Source organism: Falco peregrinus, chromosome 8, assembly GCF_023634155.1.
Source record: "Falco peregrinus isolate bFalPer1 chromosome 8, bFalPer1.pri, whole genome shotgun sequence".
Taxonomy (NCBI): Eukaryota; Metazoa; Chordata; class Aves; order Falconiformes; family Falconidae; genus Falco; species Falco peregrinus.
Window position 1 is genome coordinate 32924516 of NC_073728.1, and position 20602 is coordinate 32945117.

The 20602-nt window shown below is 48.6% G+C and overlaps 1 protein-coding gene across 4 annotated transcripts in view; it reads right to left on the reverse strand.

Moving 5' to 3' along the window:
• HEG1 (heart development protein with EGF like domains 1) overlaps positions 1-20602 on the reverse strand; it is a 56137-nt gene that overhangs the window by 19742 nt on the left and 15793 nt on the right. For 2 of the 4 annotated variants that reach the window (XM_055812189.1, XM_055812192.1), the window contains exons 2-15: positions 16543-16818; positions 15280-15510; positions 14610-14903; positions 13750-13947; positions 12943-13251; positions 12220-12534; positions 10817-11146; positions 9601-9909; positions 8614-8943; positions 7632-7931; positions 6754-7095; positions 4384-5748; positions 2033-2152; positions 295-389 (exon numbers count right to left, since the gene is read on the reverse strand). In XM_055812189.1, the coding sequence (XP_055668164.1) occupies positions 295-389; positions 2033-2152; positions 4384-5748; positions 6754-7095; positions 7632-7931; positions 8614-8943; positions 9601-9909; positions 10817-11146; positions 12220-12534; positions 12943-13251; positions 13750-13947; positions 14610-14903; positions 15280-15510; positions 16543-16818 (4814 nt within the window). The remainder of the gene's footprint in view (positions 1-294; positions 390-2032; positions 2153-4383; positions 5749-6753; positions 7096-7631; positions 7932-8613; positions 8944-9600; positions 9910-10816; positions 11147-12219; positions 12535-12942; positions 13252-13749; positions 13948-14609; positions 14904-15279; positions 15511-16542; positions 16819-20602) is intronic. The other 2 variants (XM_055812190.1, XM_055812191.1) reach the window with 2 other exon arrangements.

The following is a 20602-nucleotide window of genomic DNA, read 5'->3' on the forward strand; positions in this document are numbered from 1 at the left end:
ATGAAAAGGGCTTCACAGTTTTCTGGGCAGATATGCTGTCTTAAGCCCCACAGGAGCCAAATCTCTCCACTGCAGTCTTGACAGCCTGGGCGGGACAGGGAAGAGAAGTGTGATGAGATTTAAAAGCATACATCTCACCAATCCTACTTATACCAGACCAGGGTGATTTGATGGACAGCTAAATCCATGCTACAGTCTCATTGCTACAGTCTCATGGCTTCCCATGACAACTGCAGGAGGAGCAAAGGGGACCCGTCCCATCAGCGTCGCCAAAGCCCCAGCAATGACACTCACCATCGCCAAGATTTCGCCCTCGATGTGGGGGAGCTCTGTGTACTTCCCATGGGTAATATTAAGCTTCAGAGGGACCTGGCCAATAAATATTCTTACTGAAAAGGAGAATAAGACAACTTAGTCAGAACACACGTGTCTGTGCCGTGTGTAGCTGTGGTTTCATCTGCCTTACATGAGAGACTGCCTGGAAAACCCCTTCACGCAGAGGACAGAAAACTCATGTCTGAGAGTCACTGCCCCAGTAAAGCAAAGTCCCAGACTTGGGATTTTTCCAAAAAGCTGCTGTGATGTTCCCACAGCCCCAGTCAAATTCCAGAGCTCAATGCTGCTGAACAGCCAGCATTTCACCACAGCATTCACACATTTCACATAGAAACACAGGCTACTTTAAAAGGACCCCTGAACACACAGAGAGAGGGGTAGATTTAGTAACAAGACAGTTTCAGGTACCAAAGCTATTTATAATATTTTGGGGTCAATGCATCCAATCTCTCACCCCTCCCTGCAATGGAAGGAAAGCAAATCAGCAAGTCAAAATAAAGCACTGCAGAAAGGACATTTTCATTTTTTCAAATTGTTGGACAGAATGAGCAACGACATCTGAAAAGAGATCCAAAAGATGCATTTTTCCATGCTTAGATTTATATTAGATTCACGGCAGCAGAATGCAATAATCTGAGTTATCCAGACTCAGAGAGATAATAACCCTAAATCTTGTATTAAGTGTCATGAGATACTTGTGGAAATGAGAACTCAGGTCTCCAGTTTTATGTTCCACCAGCAAAATAAATATGGTTGCAGATGACATTACAAAGCCTCCAATTCTTTCCCATTTTTTCCCATCCACAGAGCCTATCTTCACCACAAATTTTACATTGGAGAGATCTAATGTAACAACTCTGGGTAAGAATAAGATGAGAATTACCTTCACAGTATTTACATAGTCTGCCCGTATCCCGGTTCAAGGCATAATCAAAACAACTCTAAGTTAGAAGCTGACACATTCCAATTCAAAGAAATGTTTCAAAACACCCTTCAGAGACACCTCACCCATGTTTCCTTAGCAAAATTTCCATGCCTGTAATCCTTGCTGATTAAGGGTCAGAAGGAACTCAAGCAAAACAAATTTCCCTTTACAATGGGACATTGTAAATCCTTGAGATTGAGAATCCTCTCACAGAAAGGAGGGGTTCAGAACCTGAGATCCAACTAATAACTGTGCCACATGAAAAATGCTAGAAGGTACGAAACAAGACCTTGATCTCACAAAGGCTTTCACGGCTGCTTAATTTTCTGCACATGGCTGATCCCTCCGAAGCCAGGCTACACAATGGCCTCACTCACATCCCAAGCCAAGCGCTGTCGCCCAGGTTTGCAGGGCTGGGAGCTACAATGAACTGCTTTTGGGGGGCTGTAAGACACATCAGGAACAGAAGAGGCACATCTGTCCTTCACTAACCAGCCTGGCCCCACCGCTCTGTTGCTATGTTTTTAAGAAACCCGCAGCTATGAGCCTGCTCCCCAGGGCAGCCCAACACGACAGGCGTTAGACCCTGCACTGGTATAAACAGCAAAAGGCTCTCATTAGAAGTGGTGGTTGGGAGGAACATTAAGCCCCTGAACTAGTCTGAGCAGAGGTTAATTTATTTTAGAAGATTACAGATAATTATTTCCATCTTTTTCTCCCCTGGTTTTTCACTTTTGTTTTCTTACCTAAATTGCACTTTCATTTTCTTACCTAAATTGCACTTTCCTTTTTCCAGCTCATATCCAAGAGGACACTGACAGATATAGGAGCCACGGGTGTTGTTGCAGGTGGCCAGTGCAGGACAAGGGTTGGAAAGACATTTATCAACATCTACAAAAGCAGAAAAAAAATGAGACTATAGTTAAAGAATCATAAAAATCATCAATTGTTGGGCTAAAAAAGGTCAGCTTGGCCTCTCTTCTGTGACCTGCTGAGCATTATCAGATGTTTCATTGCATTATTTGCACTTACTGTTTATCCTGTTCTTAATTATTCTGTCAGAGCCAAAAGAATAAATAGAAATCACATTCTCTTGAATATTCATTCAAAAGCCCTTGGGATCCAGTGTTGATCCATGTTAATATGAACACTCAGCTTGTCTACAGCACTGCTTCTCTGCAGATCTCAGGGTGCTTTTCACAGACAAACAACCCTACAGTTATGGATGGAGAGACCGAAGAAGGGACGTTGACAGCCAGAGCTAGACACGGGAGCACAAGCTACTTCACCAAAGTCCTGTCCTTTTCACCCAAACATTGTTTCCATGATCCAAAGCTAATGCTTGAACACTGGTGCAGTCTGTAGGTTACCCAGTAATGGTGGAGACAGCCCTGGCTGCTGTCACCTCCTTTACCAGAGCTGCAGCTTTCTCAGTGCTAGGTTGGGGACAGCCACAGCAGCAATATCTGTCTGTGCCACCGCTCATAATGCCCTTCCCTCTGGGTGAGCAAGGGCTTGTGGAGCAGACACCCACTGTGAAATACAGGGTATCTGGGAATTAATGACTGTAGGCTCGAATACTTCATAGATTAGCCAACTCAAACTACAAATTCTGGAGAAGATAGCCAATACATCCCTTTGAAAAAAAAAAAACAACCATGTCCTGCTCAAAAATGCTTCTCTTGCTGTGTTTATGATTCACAAGCACAAGCACATGTCACATGTGTGTGCAAGGGCAGACTGTAGGCAGGACTGTGGACTTGTTGTCGACAAGGCACCACAAGGCCAGCAAGGCAGCTCACACACCACCCGTCCCTATTCTGTGGCTGCAGCGAAGCACTGCAGCAGAGGCAGGAAGGATGGGCTTTGCAGGCAAAGCACAAAGTGCCCGAGCCAAACCCACGTGTGCATTTCTGACGGCGCAGACCAGACAGTCCCGAGCCGAGCTCCACATTGGGACACACCATTTGATGCAATCTCCATGTCTCCACCAGCTTGGCACAGCTGCCTCAGCATCAGTGAGAAGATTTCATGTCTCTGATCCAAGCAGCCAGAAATGAGTGGGCATATTTTAAGACATTGGCTTTCACTTTGCTGTCCTTCAGTTTGAGTTTTGTACAGTGGGGGGGACCCAGGGCAGCTTCTTCTCTCATGGCAGTGAGCACCTACGTACAAAGCACCATGTCCAAGGCAGCAGAAGGATCTTTTGCATTCTGGTAAATGGCAAACCTCAGTATTTAAAGGAAAGAGTAACTTGGCAAAAGTGTGAATAAAGGATATGTTACCTTATTTTTTCTATTAAAGAAATGCATTACCCTACAGTGATATTTTTTTTTTTTTGCAAGAAGCCATAGCTAGAATTAAAGCAAATTAGCCTGAGAAATAAACTTTAAATATTTAATTATTGGATGTAATATATACTGTTGCCAGTATTTCACTGACATTAATGCAATTAGCACTCACAATATCCCACAGTGGCAGAAGGGCCAGGCTCCTGAACTTTAAACACACAGTCAATTCCCATTAATATAAAACTTCAGTCAATACATTTACTTGAGAAGATAAGGAGCCTGGCAGTGGTAGTAAATGATTGTAACAACACACTCATCGGGACTATGATACATAGCCTACCAGGAGAAGCAACAGGCCCTTGAGTAGGAGATTATTTAGTGGGGAGAAAATGACCATAGGTTGTAATAACAGAAGGTGTTCCGACAGAAACATCAAGTGCTGGCCAACCTTCTTTCCTCATGAATAAGATAGATATCGATCAATATCAGTTGATATTGTCAATCGATCAACAAGCACAAAATGCATCCTACATTTACCTAGAAGGGCAGCTTTATTTTCTTAAAAATCTCAAATTTCAGCTTAAAGTTTCGATCAGAAACGCTCACCAAAACGTTCACCCTCTTCCAGAAGTTCAGCTTGGTTGTTAAACTCTTAAAAATATCAACATGGAGACCGAGCTCTTATCCTCAAACCCTGCTGACAACAGACCTGTCATACATACATACATACATACATACATAACCCTTTAAAGACCCTAGAAGGGGGAGCCAGGCACTCCTGCCCCCCTCATCCCTGGCCCCACGACTGATGAGTGCCATTAGACATGTTACCTGTTGCTGGAGATGACATCCTCAGCCCAGTCGTGCTGCTTGATGGAGGAATGGTGGTTGGTTTGGTAGCAGCCAAAGTAGTTACAGTGGTCACAGTGGTCTTGCTGGTTGCAGGGGCTTCAGAAGAACTCGTAACAGGGGTGTTTTCCTCAGTGACTTTATGAGGCCTTGCAGTGGTGGGATCCACAGCTTCTGTGCTTTCACCAGTGGTATACATGTGCTTCGTGGCAGTGGGTGTTTGAGCACTGTGGTCTTTCACAGTGCTAGCATCACCTGAGGTTGGCTGGTGACTGGCCGCCGTTGTCAGCACAGGAGGTTTCACCGTGGTCTGTGCCACTGCAGGGACAATGATGCTGTGGTTTGTTGCACTTGGTGAGGAACTAAGGGGTGCCTCCGTTGGTCCAGACCGTGAGGCATCGCTGGCCATGGTGAGCAGTGGCGTTGCTTTCCCGAAGCTGCCCCCCTGGGCAGTAGTGGCTCCCAGAGAGGCAGTCTCCTTTACAGTCGCAGGAGTGGACATGGATACAATGCGTCCACCAAGCTGTTCCATGGGCACCGTAGGGAAAGAAGAGCCAGAGGAGGTGAAGGTGGTGCTATTTTGGGGCTGACGCATGACATTGTGTTTGTTGGTCCCTCTGGGCGAGCTCCCAGCCACGGCAGCTGTGGAGGGCACCTGCCTGACCACAGCTGTAGCTACAGAGGTGCTTGCTTGATCACTATCATTGGACTGCGAGATGGATGTTGGTGATGAAAACAGGGGCAATAAAGATGCTAATGAATAAGATGGGGAAAGCGATGAGGAAGTGGGCAAGGAGGATGACAAAGCCTGCAGAGGGGGTGAAGATGCCAACACAGAGGGCGAGAACGGCTCAGATGGTTCTGATGATGTAAACAGATCAGTTGGTGGTGGTGTTGATGACGGCAAGTGATGCAGCAACGAGAGTGAGGAAGAGGCTGGAAGTGCCGATGAAGACAGAGATGAAGGGCTAGTGGTCAGCAACTCAGAGTCAGTGTTGAAGAGAGTTGTGTTTTGTACGCTGCCTGCAGAAGCAGAAGTCAACAGTTTGGAAGAGTGTACCAGCAATGGCTCTGTAGATGGTTCCATGAAACTGCCATCACTGGATACATTGCCCCTCCTGCCCTGTGCCACAGAAGATTTTGATGAATCAGAAGGATTGGAAATTTCAGTAAAAAAGGTGGAACTTTCTGAGGACTCAGCAGAGGTGCTGCTATTCGAGATAGATAGGAGGGTCCTTTCTCCTCCTCTGGTATATGTGGTTGAAATGTACGTGCCATCCGTATGAGAAACCGAGGTCCTTTTCTCAGCATCGACACTACTGACTGGCTGATGGCTACTTGAAAAGCCTGGAGTAAAAGGACAAAATGTATTAGAAAGACAAAGTAATATGAAAGTATTTAGATGTCGTATTAAAATCACTTGCTAAATACATGAAACACTCTGTCTGTGAATTGGCCTGTGCTCTTCTCAAAATTTGGAGCACCATCCAAGCATGGTATCCAATTAGGAGTCTTCTGCACTCCTTACTAGATTCTAAATTGGTAAACTCGGATAGACACAAGGCTCCCATGAAACATGTAGGTTTCTAAAATACTGTTCTTCCAGTATTGCTTTTCTAACGTGATTGAACACCTACCATTCCATGATATTTTGTGGCAAGCTAAGCAGGAAAACCCATCTGTTCTTTTTATCACTCATAATTTAGAAAACTTATATCCCCTCCCTCTTATACTCCGTTCCCAACTAAAGAACATCCGACTTATTCAGTCAATTTGTTTTTAGACACAGCGAACTTCATGCCTCTGCAGGATGAAATTATTACATTATGTTAATTTGCAGTTTATCATGAACTCATGATTGAAAACTTTGCAGTCAGGAAATCCTAAACAACTAGCACATCAGTCTGCCAAAAATTCAGATCATTCAGCATAAAAGGTGCAGCAAATCTTACATATTATAATACAAATTTCAGATGTACAGCTAAGTTCAGTAACCTTTAAAAGTAAAAACCAGGGTATTGAAAATGTTAATTCTACAATTGACTTAGGTCATCGTGAAACACTCGTGAAAGCATAACCCAAAAGAAACCAGTTGGGATGCAAAAAAATAATGTGGCCATCAAAACAGGAGAGCATCCCTGTTTGGGTTCATGGGTTCCCTTCTGGAACGATTTTCCAGCTAAGTGGGGTTTGGCTTTGAGTTCTTTGATGAAAACATTCTCCTGAGTGAACCTGCAGGTGGCATTGCATGTACTAATGAAGGAGAACTATGTACGCAACACAGGTAATTATACGCAGGACAAAGTGAACTTCCCCGCGCCCCGCAGCGTACACTGGCAGACATGAGCTTACCTGTGAGATCGTTCTGGAAAGAAGAGTCAGTGGGTATCTTGGAAGAATGTGTGAAGAGCGTCTCTGTCGCAAAGCCCGTGAAGCCCACACTGCTGGCAGAGGCATTTGCTGTCCCACTCTGCTCCACGGCCACCAGCTGAGCTGACCCAGGAGAGCTGGCAGTTTCAGCGTAGGAAGTGGAGTGCTCCATGGCACCAGCCAGCGCATCGTCCGACACCGAGTGCAGCATCCTCTCCACACCACCGGCAGATGTGGATGTACCGTATGCAGGACCAGTGACGGGGCTGGACACACTTTCCTTGGCACTCAAGCTGCTTAGGGAGTGGTGGCTGCTGCCCACGGCTGGAATGGGATTGAAAAGCAGGCATCTGATTTTATCATCTCAGAGCAGAGAGCACTTGTGAGCCCTACAATAGTTCTGTTTGCATATGCATATCAATAACATTGTGCAGATAAACACGGATTAAATACAGATTAAGTAGATCTCATATATCTATCACCTTAAATATGGATTTAACACACAAAGCCTACTCCAAAGAAACAGGACTGTCCAAATACAGAAGGACAATCAGTACCATTAGAGTCATAATGGCATATTTATGTTATTTATAATTATTGCCCCAACACAGGCAGGTAGTATATGTGTCCTACAGCAAGAAGCTACACATCGCATTCCTGAGAGTTTTTGTTAAGCATCAACAGCTGTAGTTACACAACTCCAAGGAGCAGAATCACCACCACTTACAAATTCTCCCCACAACACCCACAACAGCTCTGACACGTGTTGGCAGTCATAGCAGCCCCACGGAAGAGGGGAAGGGAGAGGCAGTGGGGTTTTTTCAAATTCAAATGCCATCACAGAGTTCAGAAAAACTCACTGGAAGGTTCGCTGGTGGCTAAGAAGTAGGTAGAGACCCTGGATGAAATGGTGACCTTGGGCTCTGGGTACCCTGCTCGGCCAGACGAGACATGTCCCACTCCAGGCCATGCCGTGGAGGACAGGAGGGGGCCGGTGTGGGACTCCTCTGCTGTGTCTGGGTGAGACATGGGGCTTTCTGCCGTTGTGCCCCACGTGCCACCGCTAGCTACAGCCTGAGATGTCTCCTTCTTGTGGCTGGAGAGTGTGGTCGAGACATACACGGTCTCAGTAGGAACACCAGAAACTCTTCTTCCTCTCTCTGGAATTGCAAAGCAGAGATATACATAGATATATACAAAAAATACTTATTTTGTATATTAATAATACCTCTGAGGCCTGTATAGGGACTAAAATCTGAGTATTTCTATCTCCACAGTGGAGGTGGCACTTGGTGACCAGCATCACTTATTTGCTAAGTGGTGTTCCCAGGCAATCTGTACTTTAACATCAGAAAAATAAAACAGACTGGGGAGCATGGCATTTCTGAAGGAGAACAGTGGCAGGGAGGTAGGTCCTGCCCTTGAACGTCCTGCAGAAAATTCCCTTGGGTGGACCAGTGGGTTTCAAACCAGCTCTGGTGTGACCCTGGCAGCAGAGCTGAGGCTGAAGCACAATAACTGGGAGATAATGAAACGCAAAAAGTCTGTTGATCCCCTGCCACATCTCATGCTAGGCTCCCCCAGCTTGAAGGCTGAGGTCAAGGCTCCACGGCAGCCAGAAGAGCTGCCTGGCCATCTAGCTCCCAACATGGGAAGCGCTGCCCCAAGTGCTGTGAGGCAAGTACCTCACCAGCCACACAGTGCTCAGATGCCCTTCGCCATACATCTGGCTTACTAAAAAGGCACATCTAGTTTAAAACTAGGAAAGGGAGAGTGGGAGCTCGGACCGGGGGTGAGGGGATGGGATGTCCTCCACACAAACTGGAAAACCACAAGACACACCTGAAGCACTTGGTGAAGGTGAAGGCACTGAAATTCTGGGAGAAAATGCAGGCAGCGGCTTTGTTGGAAGCTCACCAGGTCCAGCACTGCTCTGTGAAGCATTGCTCTGCCTCCCAGGCTCTGCTGCTGATGAGGATGGCAGAAGGACCACGTCCATGGAGCTGGTGTGGGGTGGAGCGGGAGCAGAGCTCCCTGCCATGCTGGATGCAGCACGAGTGTCTGACATGGGTGCTGTGCTCCTCTCCCCACCACTGGTGGTTATCACTGATCTGGGTGTACTGGTGAGAGGAGCATCGGGCAGGCGTCCTCCTGTTGCTGAGGCCCCTTCTGCTGAGAAAGGGCAAAGCAAAATGGAGTTATACACCCTAAGCTAGAAAGAGGTGGGCATGCTCTCTTCCACCACCACCCTTAGGCTGATGGCACAGATGTGACATGACGGAAGATCTAAACCCAGAGAAAATGGTAACTGTGAAGACACAACCCTTGCTGGTGCATGACTCTGCTGCTCACAGGAGGACACCCTGAAGAAGGCACTAGAACAAGTCATGGGGGCACTGCTGGGTTTGCTGCCCTGCCACAGTTTCCAGCACCGCGGTCCAGCTGCGGGGCCCACGTGCCCACACTGCCACCACAGCACCAGCAGTGAGCGAGGCACGGTTACAGCGGCACCTGACACCCCGACACTCAAAACATAGCACAGCAGGCTTCTATGGCACCAGTAAATATAGCGTTTGCACCCCTGGGTGGTAGTCAGGAATGACTGGTGTGGCCTCCTGCTTGGCCACAGGACTGCTCTTGCGGTAAGGCTGAGTTTTTCTTGTAACTAGATGCAAATAACCGCTAATGCATTTTTCTCTGGAAGTTGAAATTTCCCTCCATAATGCCCAATGCCATTCTCTAACACCTTCTAGCATGCCCTCACTCCTCCATACAGAGCAGATGTTTGAGATCTACAGGAAGAAGCCCCACAGGACAGTCAGAGCTCACCTGGGGAAGTACTTTCTGAAGCAGTTGGTGAGCTTGTGAGCAAAAGGTCCGTGGATGACACGGTGGCACCTCTGCCAGCACCACCCTGGGCACCCAAAGAGGATGAGGTATGGTCTGGAGAGCTGATGGTTTCTGTACCAGCGGTGGAAATCTCTGTTGTTTGGGCCAGCCTGGTGCTGGCTGACAGAGATCTTAACGTCCTCCCTCCACCCTTGGTGGCTGCTGTGGAAACGGAGGCGCTGTTGGTAGGGAAATAAGTTCTTCTCTCTGTTGACAGGATGCTGAGTGACACATGGCTGCTTCCAGTAGCTAAGACGTGATAAAGAAACAATTTACATTTTTACACATGTGAAATTATAAATAAACAAATGAGCTTTCTTCCAGTAACCCCCAGAGGCAGCAAGTAGAAAATAGAGAAAAGATGTCAATCCAGAGAAAATAGGAAATTTTCAAAGACATGAATCCTTCCTATTGAAATCTGTCTTCTAAAAAACATGGTTTGATGCTGAGAAAAGTGCTAATATAAAAAAACTGTTGAACTTATAATGTTGTGCACTTGATTTCACCATTATGTGCCCGAGTGCACGCCACGCTGCTAGAACAAACAACTGCTGTAACAACCCAGAAAAGCCTGGAAATCAGTTCAGACAAGGCACTACACTGGGTGGCATGAAGGCCTTAGAGAAAAAGTTTGAAGAAAGAGGATCAGGGGGATCGCACCACTTCAGCACCGCAGCAGGGTCTGGGACCAAACCGTGGCATAAAAGACCTCAGAGATCACATTCCAAGTTGCCTTAAATTTGTTCAATTCGTTCAATTTCGGGGAAGCAGCATGGTCCAAGGTGTTAGGACAGAGGGCAGGAACTGAAGTCCAGTCCCTGGGGCTGTAGGGACATGATCTAACCCTTGTTTGCTTAGTACTCTTGCCTATAAAATAGAGATAACAACTGGAGATAGTAAAAACAGAATCGTGATTTGGAAGTTAATTATTTTTCTTGGCTTAATGAAACTTCCCACACATGTGCCCTTTCTGTAAAAAACCCAAACCACATTTTTTGGTCAAGCAAGAACTGAAATATTTCAGAGACTAAATCACGCTACATCCTTTCAAACAATACATTCTGCATAACAGAAAAGTCAGGCAAGTGCAAGATACAGTAACAGTCCTCTGTTTGCTTACAGGGAAAGGGGTATTTCACTTCTAACTTGAGCTCACCTGGGGAAGGACCTTCCGAAGGGGAGTGAGAGTGCGTTAGCGATGAGTCTGCCACCCTCTCAGTGAAATCCGTGATTTCTCTGGGCCCACGAACTTCGTAGGTGTCTCTCACAGAAGACACGGATGAGGGCTGGATGGTGCCCAGGGTCCTGTACGTGCCAGTACTGGATGTAGAGACTTCTGCTGCCCACCAGCTGCTGCCTGTGGCCGACCTCGGGGGCCTCCCGCTGCCAGTGGCCGTGGCTGAGATGAAGACGCTGGTGGGAGAGGAAGCAAGGGGGTTCTTCTCTGTTGCTGAGCTGTTAACTGCTTGGTGGCTGCTTCTGACACCTAAGACACAAGAAAATCAGGTTGGAATTATACATGTAAAGCTATACATTTGAGGGATTGTTTGTGTAATGTACATTTTTATACTGTTCATTAAGAAACTGAATAGACCAAGTTCTCAAGCTCTGCAAAGAGGTGAATCCCTTATGTTCAAGCACATGTGGCTTACAAAAGGCCATGAAATCTCAACTTAAACCCATGGTTTTTAACTGCAGGCCATGCACAAAACCTGACTTACTCATTTCAGCTCTTTCAAGCTGAAATCAGGAGTGTACACCTGTAACTTCAAGCCAAATCTGGAGGATGAGCTAAAACAGGCCTGGGTTAGGTTTTCTAGTGGCAAGCCAGAGACTCCAGCTGCCACCTCAGCACCAGGCTGATGGCACGGCCATGGGGCTGAGCCCCTCACCCAGCACCAGCCACACAGGGCTGGACACAGCCTCACCCGTATGATGCTCAGAAATGCCCCAGCCTGGTGCTCACCCCAGCCAGCTTTACCCCAAGTCTAGCAGGCATGCTGCCCCAGGGCTCCCCCAGGCCGCACCCCGGCGATGCCGATATTCCACTAGCTCACCAGGAGCAGGAGCTGCACTACCACTTGCAAAGCAATGGGCTTAACTGTGAATTAATGGTGCATGGGGGGCAGAGCTCACTGGAGACCACTTCAAGGGCACAGGGCAAGTCAGCACTGTCGTGGCTGTGGGGACCCCCAAAATGCTGCCTCTCTTACAGACCAGCCTGCATGGCAGATGCTGCGCCAGGCGACAGCTGCAAATCCCCAGCAAAAGTGTCTCTGGCAGGGAAAAAGTACATGCACATATTTCTAACCAGTGGCTGCTTTTCCCAGCATGGGAGTTTCATTAGCAGCGAGGACATCGATGTTTTGCGCTTTTTCACCCAAAACTGCGATCCAGTCCCACCCTTCCCACCAGCCCCGCTGCCAGCCTGATGCAGCCAGTAATAAAAATATCCATGTATCCAATAGTGACTGGTGGCCATATCTGAAGAAAAACAGCACGGGGATGCAAAATCTCACCCAGCCCTGAAGCAGCCAACTTTCAGACTAACAGGTTTACCTCTGGAAGTACTTTCAGAGGCAGAGAGGGAGCTTGTGAGCAAAGGCTCCCCGGGAGGCGACAGGAGATCGGTGTCTTCCCGTGAGCTGTTAGGATGGTGTGTCCTGGCCCCCAAGGAGGAGAAGGTCCTCCCCAAAGAGCTGGTGGGTTTGGTGCTGGTGACAAAGTCGCTTGCCACACTGGCTGTGTGGCCACTTGTGTGGGACCCCGGTGCCCCTGCTGGCACACTGGGCATGTCAGCATCCTGGGTGTCCAAACGCAGGGTCGCCTCCTCTGCAGCTGGGATGTTCTTGGGTTCATAATTGCTGCTAGAGGCTAGAGAAAGGAGAAAAGAAATGTAAAACTGCATACACATAAATGAAAACAGTCGGGTATGTTTCATCCCTCTATCAGTAGATGTAGTCAACGTGTGTGTGAATATTCAATACGGAAATATTTAATACTAGGAAATCATTAAGACAGGGGAAAAAAAAGGTCTCCATATAGGAACTCCTGAAGTTACTGCTTGCAAAATTCAACTGAAAGTTCAAGGAAAATCTATCCTCCTCTTCCAACAAGAATAATATTTATCCATACTTTCATTTCTGTGAAATGTTTTTAAACGTACAGAATGTGCCAAATACAATATTATTCCTCCTTTCTTTAAAATAAAAAGGATGTATTTTGTTTATAAAGAGTCTTTAAATAATGATCTGAGTTATACAGCTAGCTATCAAAACTCACTCATGGAAGCACTTTCTGAAGCAGACGGCGAGTCCGTGAGCAGTAGGTCTGTGGTACCTCTGCCACCACCACCTTGGGCACCCAAAGACATCCCAGGGGACCAGGTCTGGTTTGAAGAGTCCATGATTTCAGTACCAGAGGTGGCAATCTCTGCTCCATCAGCCAGCTTGGTGCCGGCTGGCAGAGACCTTAACGTCCTCCCTCCATCCTTGGTGGCTGTTGTGGAAACAGAGGTGCTGGCGGCAGGGAAATCCGAAACTCTTCCCTCTGTGGCTGAGATGTTGGATGGCTCATAGCTGCTTCCAATGGCTACGGCACAATAAAAAAATCTGGATTTATACATATGAAATTATAAACAGATGGATCCATTTTCTTCCCAGATGCTTACAGCGCACATATGGACATTAAGCATAGGAAGTTTTCAATCTGGACAAAGTGCTCTTTTGGAAAGGTATGAATCCCCTCACCACAGGAAGACCTAGCACAAAACTCAGGGCTCAATGCCAGGGCAGCACAGCTCTGTGAGAGCCAAGGTGGCTCGGCCAGCACGAAATCCCACGGGACGAGGACTGCAGGGACTTGCCTTTACATCCCACCTTTGCTCTAAGGCTCGTGGAAATCAGCCCAGGCTCTCTTAGTATTTTTTGTAGCTTGACCATGCATCAAACAGCAAAAGGGGGAAACCTGCCCACGGCCATGTTCCTGTATGAGCCTCCAGCTTGCTACACATCCCAGGGCTTAACAGGACATGGGGAAAAATGCTTAAAGAAGCACAAAATAGGGTAAACCAACAAATCATAGACTAACCGAGCTCCCCCGCGGCAGTGCTTTCCAAAGCTGGGTGAGAAGGGGCAAGCTGGTGCTCCATGGAGGGCCTGGGGAAACGTCCCCATGCTGGGGCCACCGAGGAGGGCTTCAAGGCCAGGGGCTGAGCTGCAGAGCCTGGTGCTGTCCTTCTGACACCAGACCTTGGGTCTTCTGCAGCCCTAACGCTGTGCCCAGCAGCTGTGACAGAGAAGGGATGTGTCAACATGAGAACCCTGGAGATGCGTTGGCTCCCAGGATAAGAACCCGGCAACATGGAGGTTTCCATAAGTTCATGTGCAGTGGGGCAAAGTCTCCATTTCTGAGAACACCAGAAACTGGCTGCTTGAAAAGCAAATGAGGGGAAGCCATGGAGCCCAGGGATCCTGGGTTTGTTGTCCTGTACAGGTCATTGAGGCACAGACATCTCACCCTGTCTAGCCAAGAGCAAACCCACCCCACGTGGCCATGAGCGTGGGTTACCAACCCAACACCCCACCGCAGCACCAGTCGGGGGGGGCACAGCTCAGGTGGGGCTGGGACCCCGCCTTTGTTCTGCAGCTGGCACTGAACCAGGTGAGATATTCTGCAGCTGCAGTTGCCCACCCTGCAGAAAACACAGCGATGAGGCCCAAAGACCTTTTTTTTCTTTTCACATGGAAAATGTTGGGGCTTTTTAGACCAAATTATTTTTCTCATTGCTTTTTCATGTTTTCAGCAGGGAATTTCAGCTAACCATCCAGATAGTAACAAACAGAGAAAAAGCATGTGCAAAACACATCATCTTCTCTGTTTCAAGAAAGAAATAACTACATAAAGGCTTTTTAAAGCTAAAAACAAAACCATAGGCCAGCAAAGCTCACCTCCAAAAGTGCTGTCCATGGCAGGTGATGCTGTGAGCGAAGGGCTTGTGTAGTCCCCCGTGACATCCCTGGGGTGTAGCATGATGTGGTTTGCACCAGGCTGGGTACTGGAAGCCTGGGGGGAGGCCTGGGGCTGTTCTGGAGAGCCAGGGAGATGGGTGCTGGGGAGGGGCTGCAGAGTCCCCCCGCCGCTCCCCAACGGGCTGGGTGAAGTGGCTGCAGTGCCTGTGGGAGGGCTGCCAGGCAGCTCTGTGCCCACCCAGCCGCTCACTGGTCGAGAGGGGCCACCAGTGCCTGCAAGGCAATGGGGGAAAGCAAATGAGAGGTCAGAGACAGGCTGAGCTGCCCACCCAACATCCTCCGCTGACACTCTCCATCTGCCCCCACAGCCCACAGTCCCCTGGCCTGTACTCTGTCTACAGCAACTTTGCGTTCGGGAGCTGCACCGATTCACTGATAATTTTCAAGGCCAGGAGAAGCCTTACGGATCCTTCTCTCCACCCTTACGCATGAAGCAAGCCAGAAAACTGCCCTGAGCACACGGTGGGGATGGAGGGCTGGACCCAGCACACAAAGCTCTGGCAGTGCAGGAGAGCCTGGCTTAACCAATGCCTAATGTCCCCAGGGAACAGCATCCACCTTGTTCCCAGGCTGAACTGGGATGGCTCACCTGGGTGATGGGTCTCCGTGGATGAAGGCAGCAGCACTGTCCTCATTGAGTTGTCAAACCCCGTCACCTCCCAGGCCCCGGGGCGCCTGCCCAGTGTCCTCTCAGGCGAATCAGTGGTGACAGCTGCCAAAACCAGCAGCGTCCCCTTGGCAGCTGCAGGGGTGCTGGGGGAAGCCAGAGCCCTCTTGCCTCTCTCCTGGCTGCCCGCAGCATGGTGTTGGCTTCCAGCAGCTGGAAAGCAATGCAGAGAGAGTCATGTTCCCGCTGGACAAGTTAATTTTTCTCAGCTGGGGTTGCAGCAGCATCACCCGCTGTGGTACCCAGCCCGACCATGCACAATAGGTAGGGTCACAACTGCATCCCCCGGGTTTCCTCTTCTTAACACAGAGCACATGAGAGACTGCTGGGAACAGAGGGTTTCTGTCACAAAAAAAAAATGTGTATTTCAAAATTTGTCGTCATTTGTGTGTGGCAAAAGAAATCCAGATTTTTTTAAAAAAAAGTAAACGTAGAAGGCAGTAAGGAGCTTATGCCAGGACAGCCAGCAGCTGGCAGCTTGGGCATGCTAGCTCCATACTCTAGTCCCTAAGCAGGAAAAAACCTGAGGAATTAAAAAAATCAAAGAAAACCTCTATGCTCCTAACTCAGCAAGACACTTATTTCATCTGGGACTATTAAGAAAAAAACTGAAGTGGGGACAGGGCAATCAGCACAGCCTTGTCCTGCTGCTGTGGGAAACAGGTTTTACTTTAGTGCATGCTTAAAAAAGTACATGGGTTTACTCAGGAACACAGTCCCACCAAATGTGGTAAAGCTTATGAACGACCCCAAAGGTAAGTGTTCACCTGCATGATTTCCACGCGAGAACCTCAGCTATGAATCACAATGCAGTTAGTCAGGTATTTTTAGCTCGGGTAGTTATAATCTAGGTTGGGTTCACAATGGGGTTCAGCTCCTCCTGGGAGGATGTGTGGGGATGCCCAGGGGTCTCCGCTCTGTGCACAACCTAAAGCTCCATGGATGGGCAGGACTCTCTGGGGTGCTGCTGAGTGGTGAAAAATGACAATGGCAGCTCCCAAGAAGCATTTTCATTGTAGCATTGGAAAAAAAACCCACAAAAAACCCCAGCTTTCCTGTGATTTGATTTCTTCCCAAAATCTGAATTTCTAGTCAGTAGGGCAGGAATACTTCTTAACGCACCAGCTATTCTGGGTCCATGGTCTGGGTGGGGCAAACAGGGGCTCTCACATCCATAAAACTCACCAGGAGGATGGCTGCGGGCAGGCAGGTGGGTGTCTGTCCCAGCAGATGGGCTCTCTGGTGGTCCTGCTCCTGGTGGGGTGACATCCCCATCACTGGAGGGGGGACCAATGTGTCCCACAACCTTGCTTGCTGCCGGCACCACACTGTGTCTTGTAGGCAGCAATGCCCGCTCCCTGCTCCCAGCCAGCATTGTTACCAGCTCCATGCTGTCCACAAGAGCACCAGAAGTCCTCATCTCTGTGTCTGAACTTCTCGCCTGATGGCTGCTTTCAATGACTGAAAGGAAAAACAAGAAAAAAAACTAAAATCCCATCAGCGCTGGACATGCAGGCTCAGCTTGGACACCGAGGCCAAGCTCTGATCTCATTTACACTAGAGAAAATTTTGCATAATCAAAACACAGACATGAAATTTATTTTTGGATTCACACCAGTGAAAATCAGATTGGTCTGCAAGGCCAAATGCCAAAACCCACCTTTGTGCACAAGGTTAATTCAATTCAGCACCCCCGTGGTTTTTCGGATTGGTTTGTGTGTGTGTGTGTGTGTTAGGAGAAAAAAAAATCTTTACAGGAGCAAAAAGAGTCTTAAACAAGTAAGCAATGGAGACACATGCAGAGTGGAGTCCACGGGAGGACAGTGTAGGTCTGCAGAGCTGATGGCCAGCTGGCGCCCAGCACAGCCCATGTGCCCCAACCCGAGGCCATAGTGATGGCGCGAGGGACTCACAGCTCTCCCCCTCTCTCTGCTCAGGCCGTGCTGGCTGGATGCCTGACCTTGAATCCCATCGCCTCCAGAGAGCTAGCACGAAGTTGGCCAAGAACCACCAGGCAAACAGGAGGGCTGGCATAAGCCGTCCAGCCACCACGAGGCACCGGGAAGAAGACATCAATGTATGGTGTGGATTACACTGGCCCTCCAGGTGCTGAAGCACCCCAAGGTGATGGACGTTTTGGTGTATCCGACATCAATGTCTACCAGAACATAAGAAACAAGATGAAGTTTGTGCATCATCAGGTCCATTTTCTGTAAGCGAACATGGCCGGAGCCCCTGCTCCATCCTGAAGTGCTTGAGTCTGTTCTCTTGCTCCTGCTGGAAGGCTTGCTCCAAACTCCCACCTCTCCTATCATCCAGAATAATTTTCTCATTTCATTAGAAAATGAATAAATGCATTTATAGAATAAATATTCATTCCCAAGTCAGCATTACCCTTTAGCTTAACTAGCTCTTCCCCTCCCTCCACTTACTCCCCACTGTGCCGATGTGTCACAGCAGTGATCACATCCCTTCTTTGCACAAGTTTCTTCTGCATTTCTACCATCTGCTGTATCTCATGGACCAAAAAATTACTTCTCCCAGGGACATCAATAGGCATTACATGCTTTACAGGATCTCCAAAAGCGCACAGATGGCCGTGTGCATCTCTCGAATATCAACATGTTCCCAAACTGGGCCCTAAGCAAGGACTGAAGTAGCCAACTTCTCAGCTCAATCATTAACACAGACCACCACCAGCAGCAGCAGGACCCGGTGCGGCAGCTGTAGCTTCAGCCTTGGGTCTGCCATCCAGTCTGATGCCGCCTGGAGCAGAGCATCTAGTGGCAGCTGCCATGAGCAGTTCCAGTGAGATTTGCTAGAGGAATTGGGGCTCCAGCCCCCAGTGCCAGCCAGGGCTGCACCAGGACTTCCCTGCACATCGATCACATGACAATCAGAAGCATCCGTCCCTGCCATGTACGTTCCAGCTCTGAGGCCTGGCCAGCACTGCAGCCTCGGATGCTCGTCAGAGCCCACAACAAGTCAAAGCAAGTTCAAATAATGGTTGTGTCACCTGAATTAGCAAGACCCCCGCTTTGCCTATCTTCCTTGTAACCAAAACACAATCTCTGGGCTAGAATAGCCCAGCGCACACTCCACTGTCTGAGCGGGCAAAATGGGAGGCTGGCGAGGGAAATTGGAAAGAAAGTGAGCAAAGTCACATATTTTTGGGAGGGGAACTCCCCCCACTTTGCAGCTCAGAGATCCATCAGGCTATGGAACATGTCCTGCCTGTTACACATATGGCATCTCAAACGGGGCCGCAGATGATACACCAGCAGCAGCTGAAGGCATCACTCAATCTCTGTCCAAAAGGTCTGATGTTGAGGGTTAAGCCTTGCGTGTCTGTCCTTCCCCTCCAAGCACTTTCTGTAAGAAAGCCTAGCCTCGGCAAAACACCCACGGGCACCTACCCCTCCTCACCTTGCCTGTCTCCTTTGGGGTGGCCATACCTGCCACACCAAAAGTGGCAATTTGGGGAGTGGTCTCTTCTATCCATCTGCAATAGTTTCGGTGGGAACTCACCGAGAAAAAAAGAGATATGTAGGTAAGACAGTCCACATTTCATCCTGGGAGTCTGAGCACCACAAGGCCCAAGGAGACAAGAGCTGCAGTGGAGCAGGACCCCTCAGATGCCTTTACTGGCAGCTGTGATGCCCACCATGCCGAGCACAGCAGGCAGCCGCTGCCATCCGGAGGCCTGCTGTGAGCCACTCCTGTCCCATCTAACAAGCTGTTTGTTGTCGCCATGTGGACAAGGGGATGCAAAGTCGCAGGGGACACTTGGCAAGCCAATACCCAGCCTGTAATTGTAGCCCACAAGCCCATTTATAGCAGCCCTGATGCTGAAAGATTTGGGTGTGTTGGAGATTTCTCCCCATTCCCCTCTCACTAAAAGCTTTCAGCTGTGCAACCAACCCGTGCTTACTGTGCCTCAGCAGCCAGCTTTTCTGCACAGAAAAAAGGCAAAGCAGCAGATGCTTAAAGAAACCCTTAGGGGACGAGTATAGACAGAGGGAAATTTGCTTTCTCAGGTTGCCAAGTCATTTGTTAACAAGGGCTCTGGCCAGGCATGCTAAAACACATCATGGGGCACTGCAGCAGGCATTTAATTGCCACTTCTTAAAAATAACCCTGGAAATGCCAGCAAGCAGTACCTTCAGCTACAGCCCTTGATAGAATGCAACTGGTTTGAAAGTAAAATGCTGCTGGTTGCTTGTCTGGTCATTGTTTGCCCTGCAAATCCACCTCGGAGTTCTCTCTATCCTCTTTTGGCTCTGCAGAGCTGCTGGGAATAAACCGAAGCAAAACCCTTCCCCTTACCATGGGCACTAGCAAACCTGGCTTTGAGCACAGTCAGGGAGTAGACGGGCTGAATAAGAAGGTACTATTTACACAGGCTTTTTAGAATCATCAGGCATTTTTATCTCTGCCCTGCAAGGTATGCCAGGTCCTGCTGCAGGAAGGAAAACTACACGCCAGCATGGGCTCAGCTCTGCCATTTGGTGGGTGCAGAGCATGAGCTGTGCTGGAAAATTCAACCCACAGCATGCAGTAAGGAAACTCAAAAAAATCAGTCTCTTCAACAAAACAGACAAGAAATCTCAGCTCATCACACAGCCATCAAGCCTTCCAGAAGTGCCAGATCACTGTAATCTCCTCTTTGACATCCCTGCAGAAATTAGCCTTCAAAGATGACCCTCCTCTGCTGGAGTGAACAGAGCAGATGAAAACTTCTTCCAAAAAAACCATCTGGCCTCCCCTGATGCATTAAAGGCTTAAAGCAGAGCAGCCCTTTAGCTCAGGTACTGATTTGTCACTAACAATTTTGTCACGTCCTAAGCTGCCAGCTGCTTTCCACGGTTTAACTCCACACGACCACAGCTGTCGAGAAATATTTGACTTCCAGCGCAAAACCCTCCTGCCACCCGCCAGACTGGTGTTTTCCTTCCCAGTTAAAACTAGCAGTGATGCTCACCAGACAGGTCGAGGCTCGGAGTTACTTTTTCTTCACAAGCATAACAAGTCCGTGGCTTGCTGGGAGCTGAGTTATAATGCAGCCAGGACAAACAGATCAAGTTCCAGCCAATTTCTCAAGGCTTTGGGTTTGCCCCTGGCAGCGCAGCTGGATGTCTACCTTGTCAGACTCCTGAAAAATCCCTTGTGGACCAGTGATTTTCTGTCTCCATCCCAAGGTGCAGCACAGGCACTTCCCTGTCCAGGAGGTGCCTGCTGCTGGGGC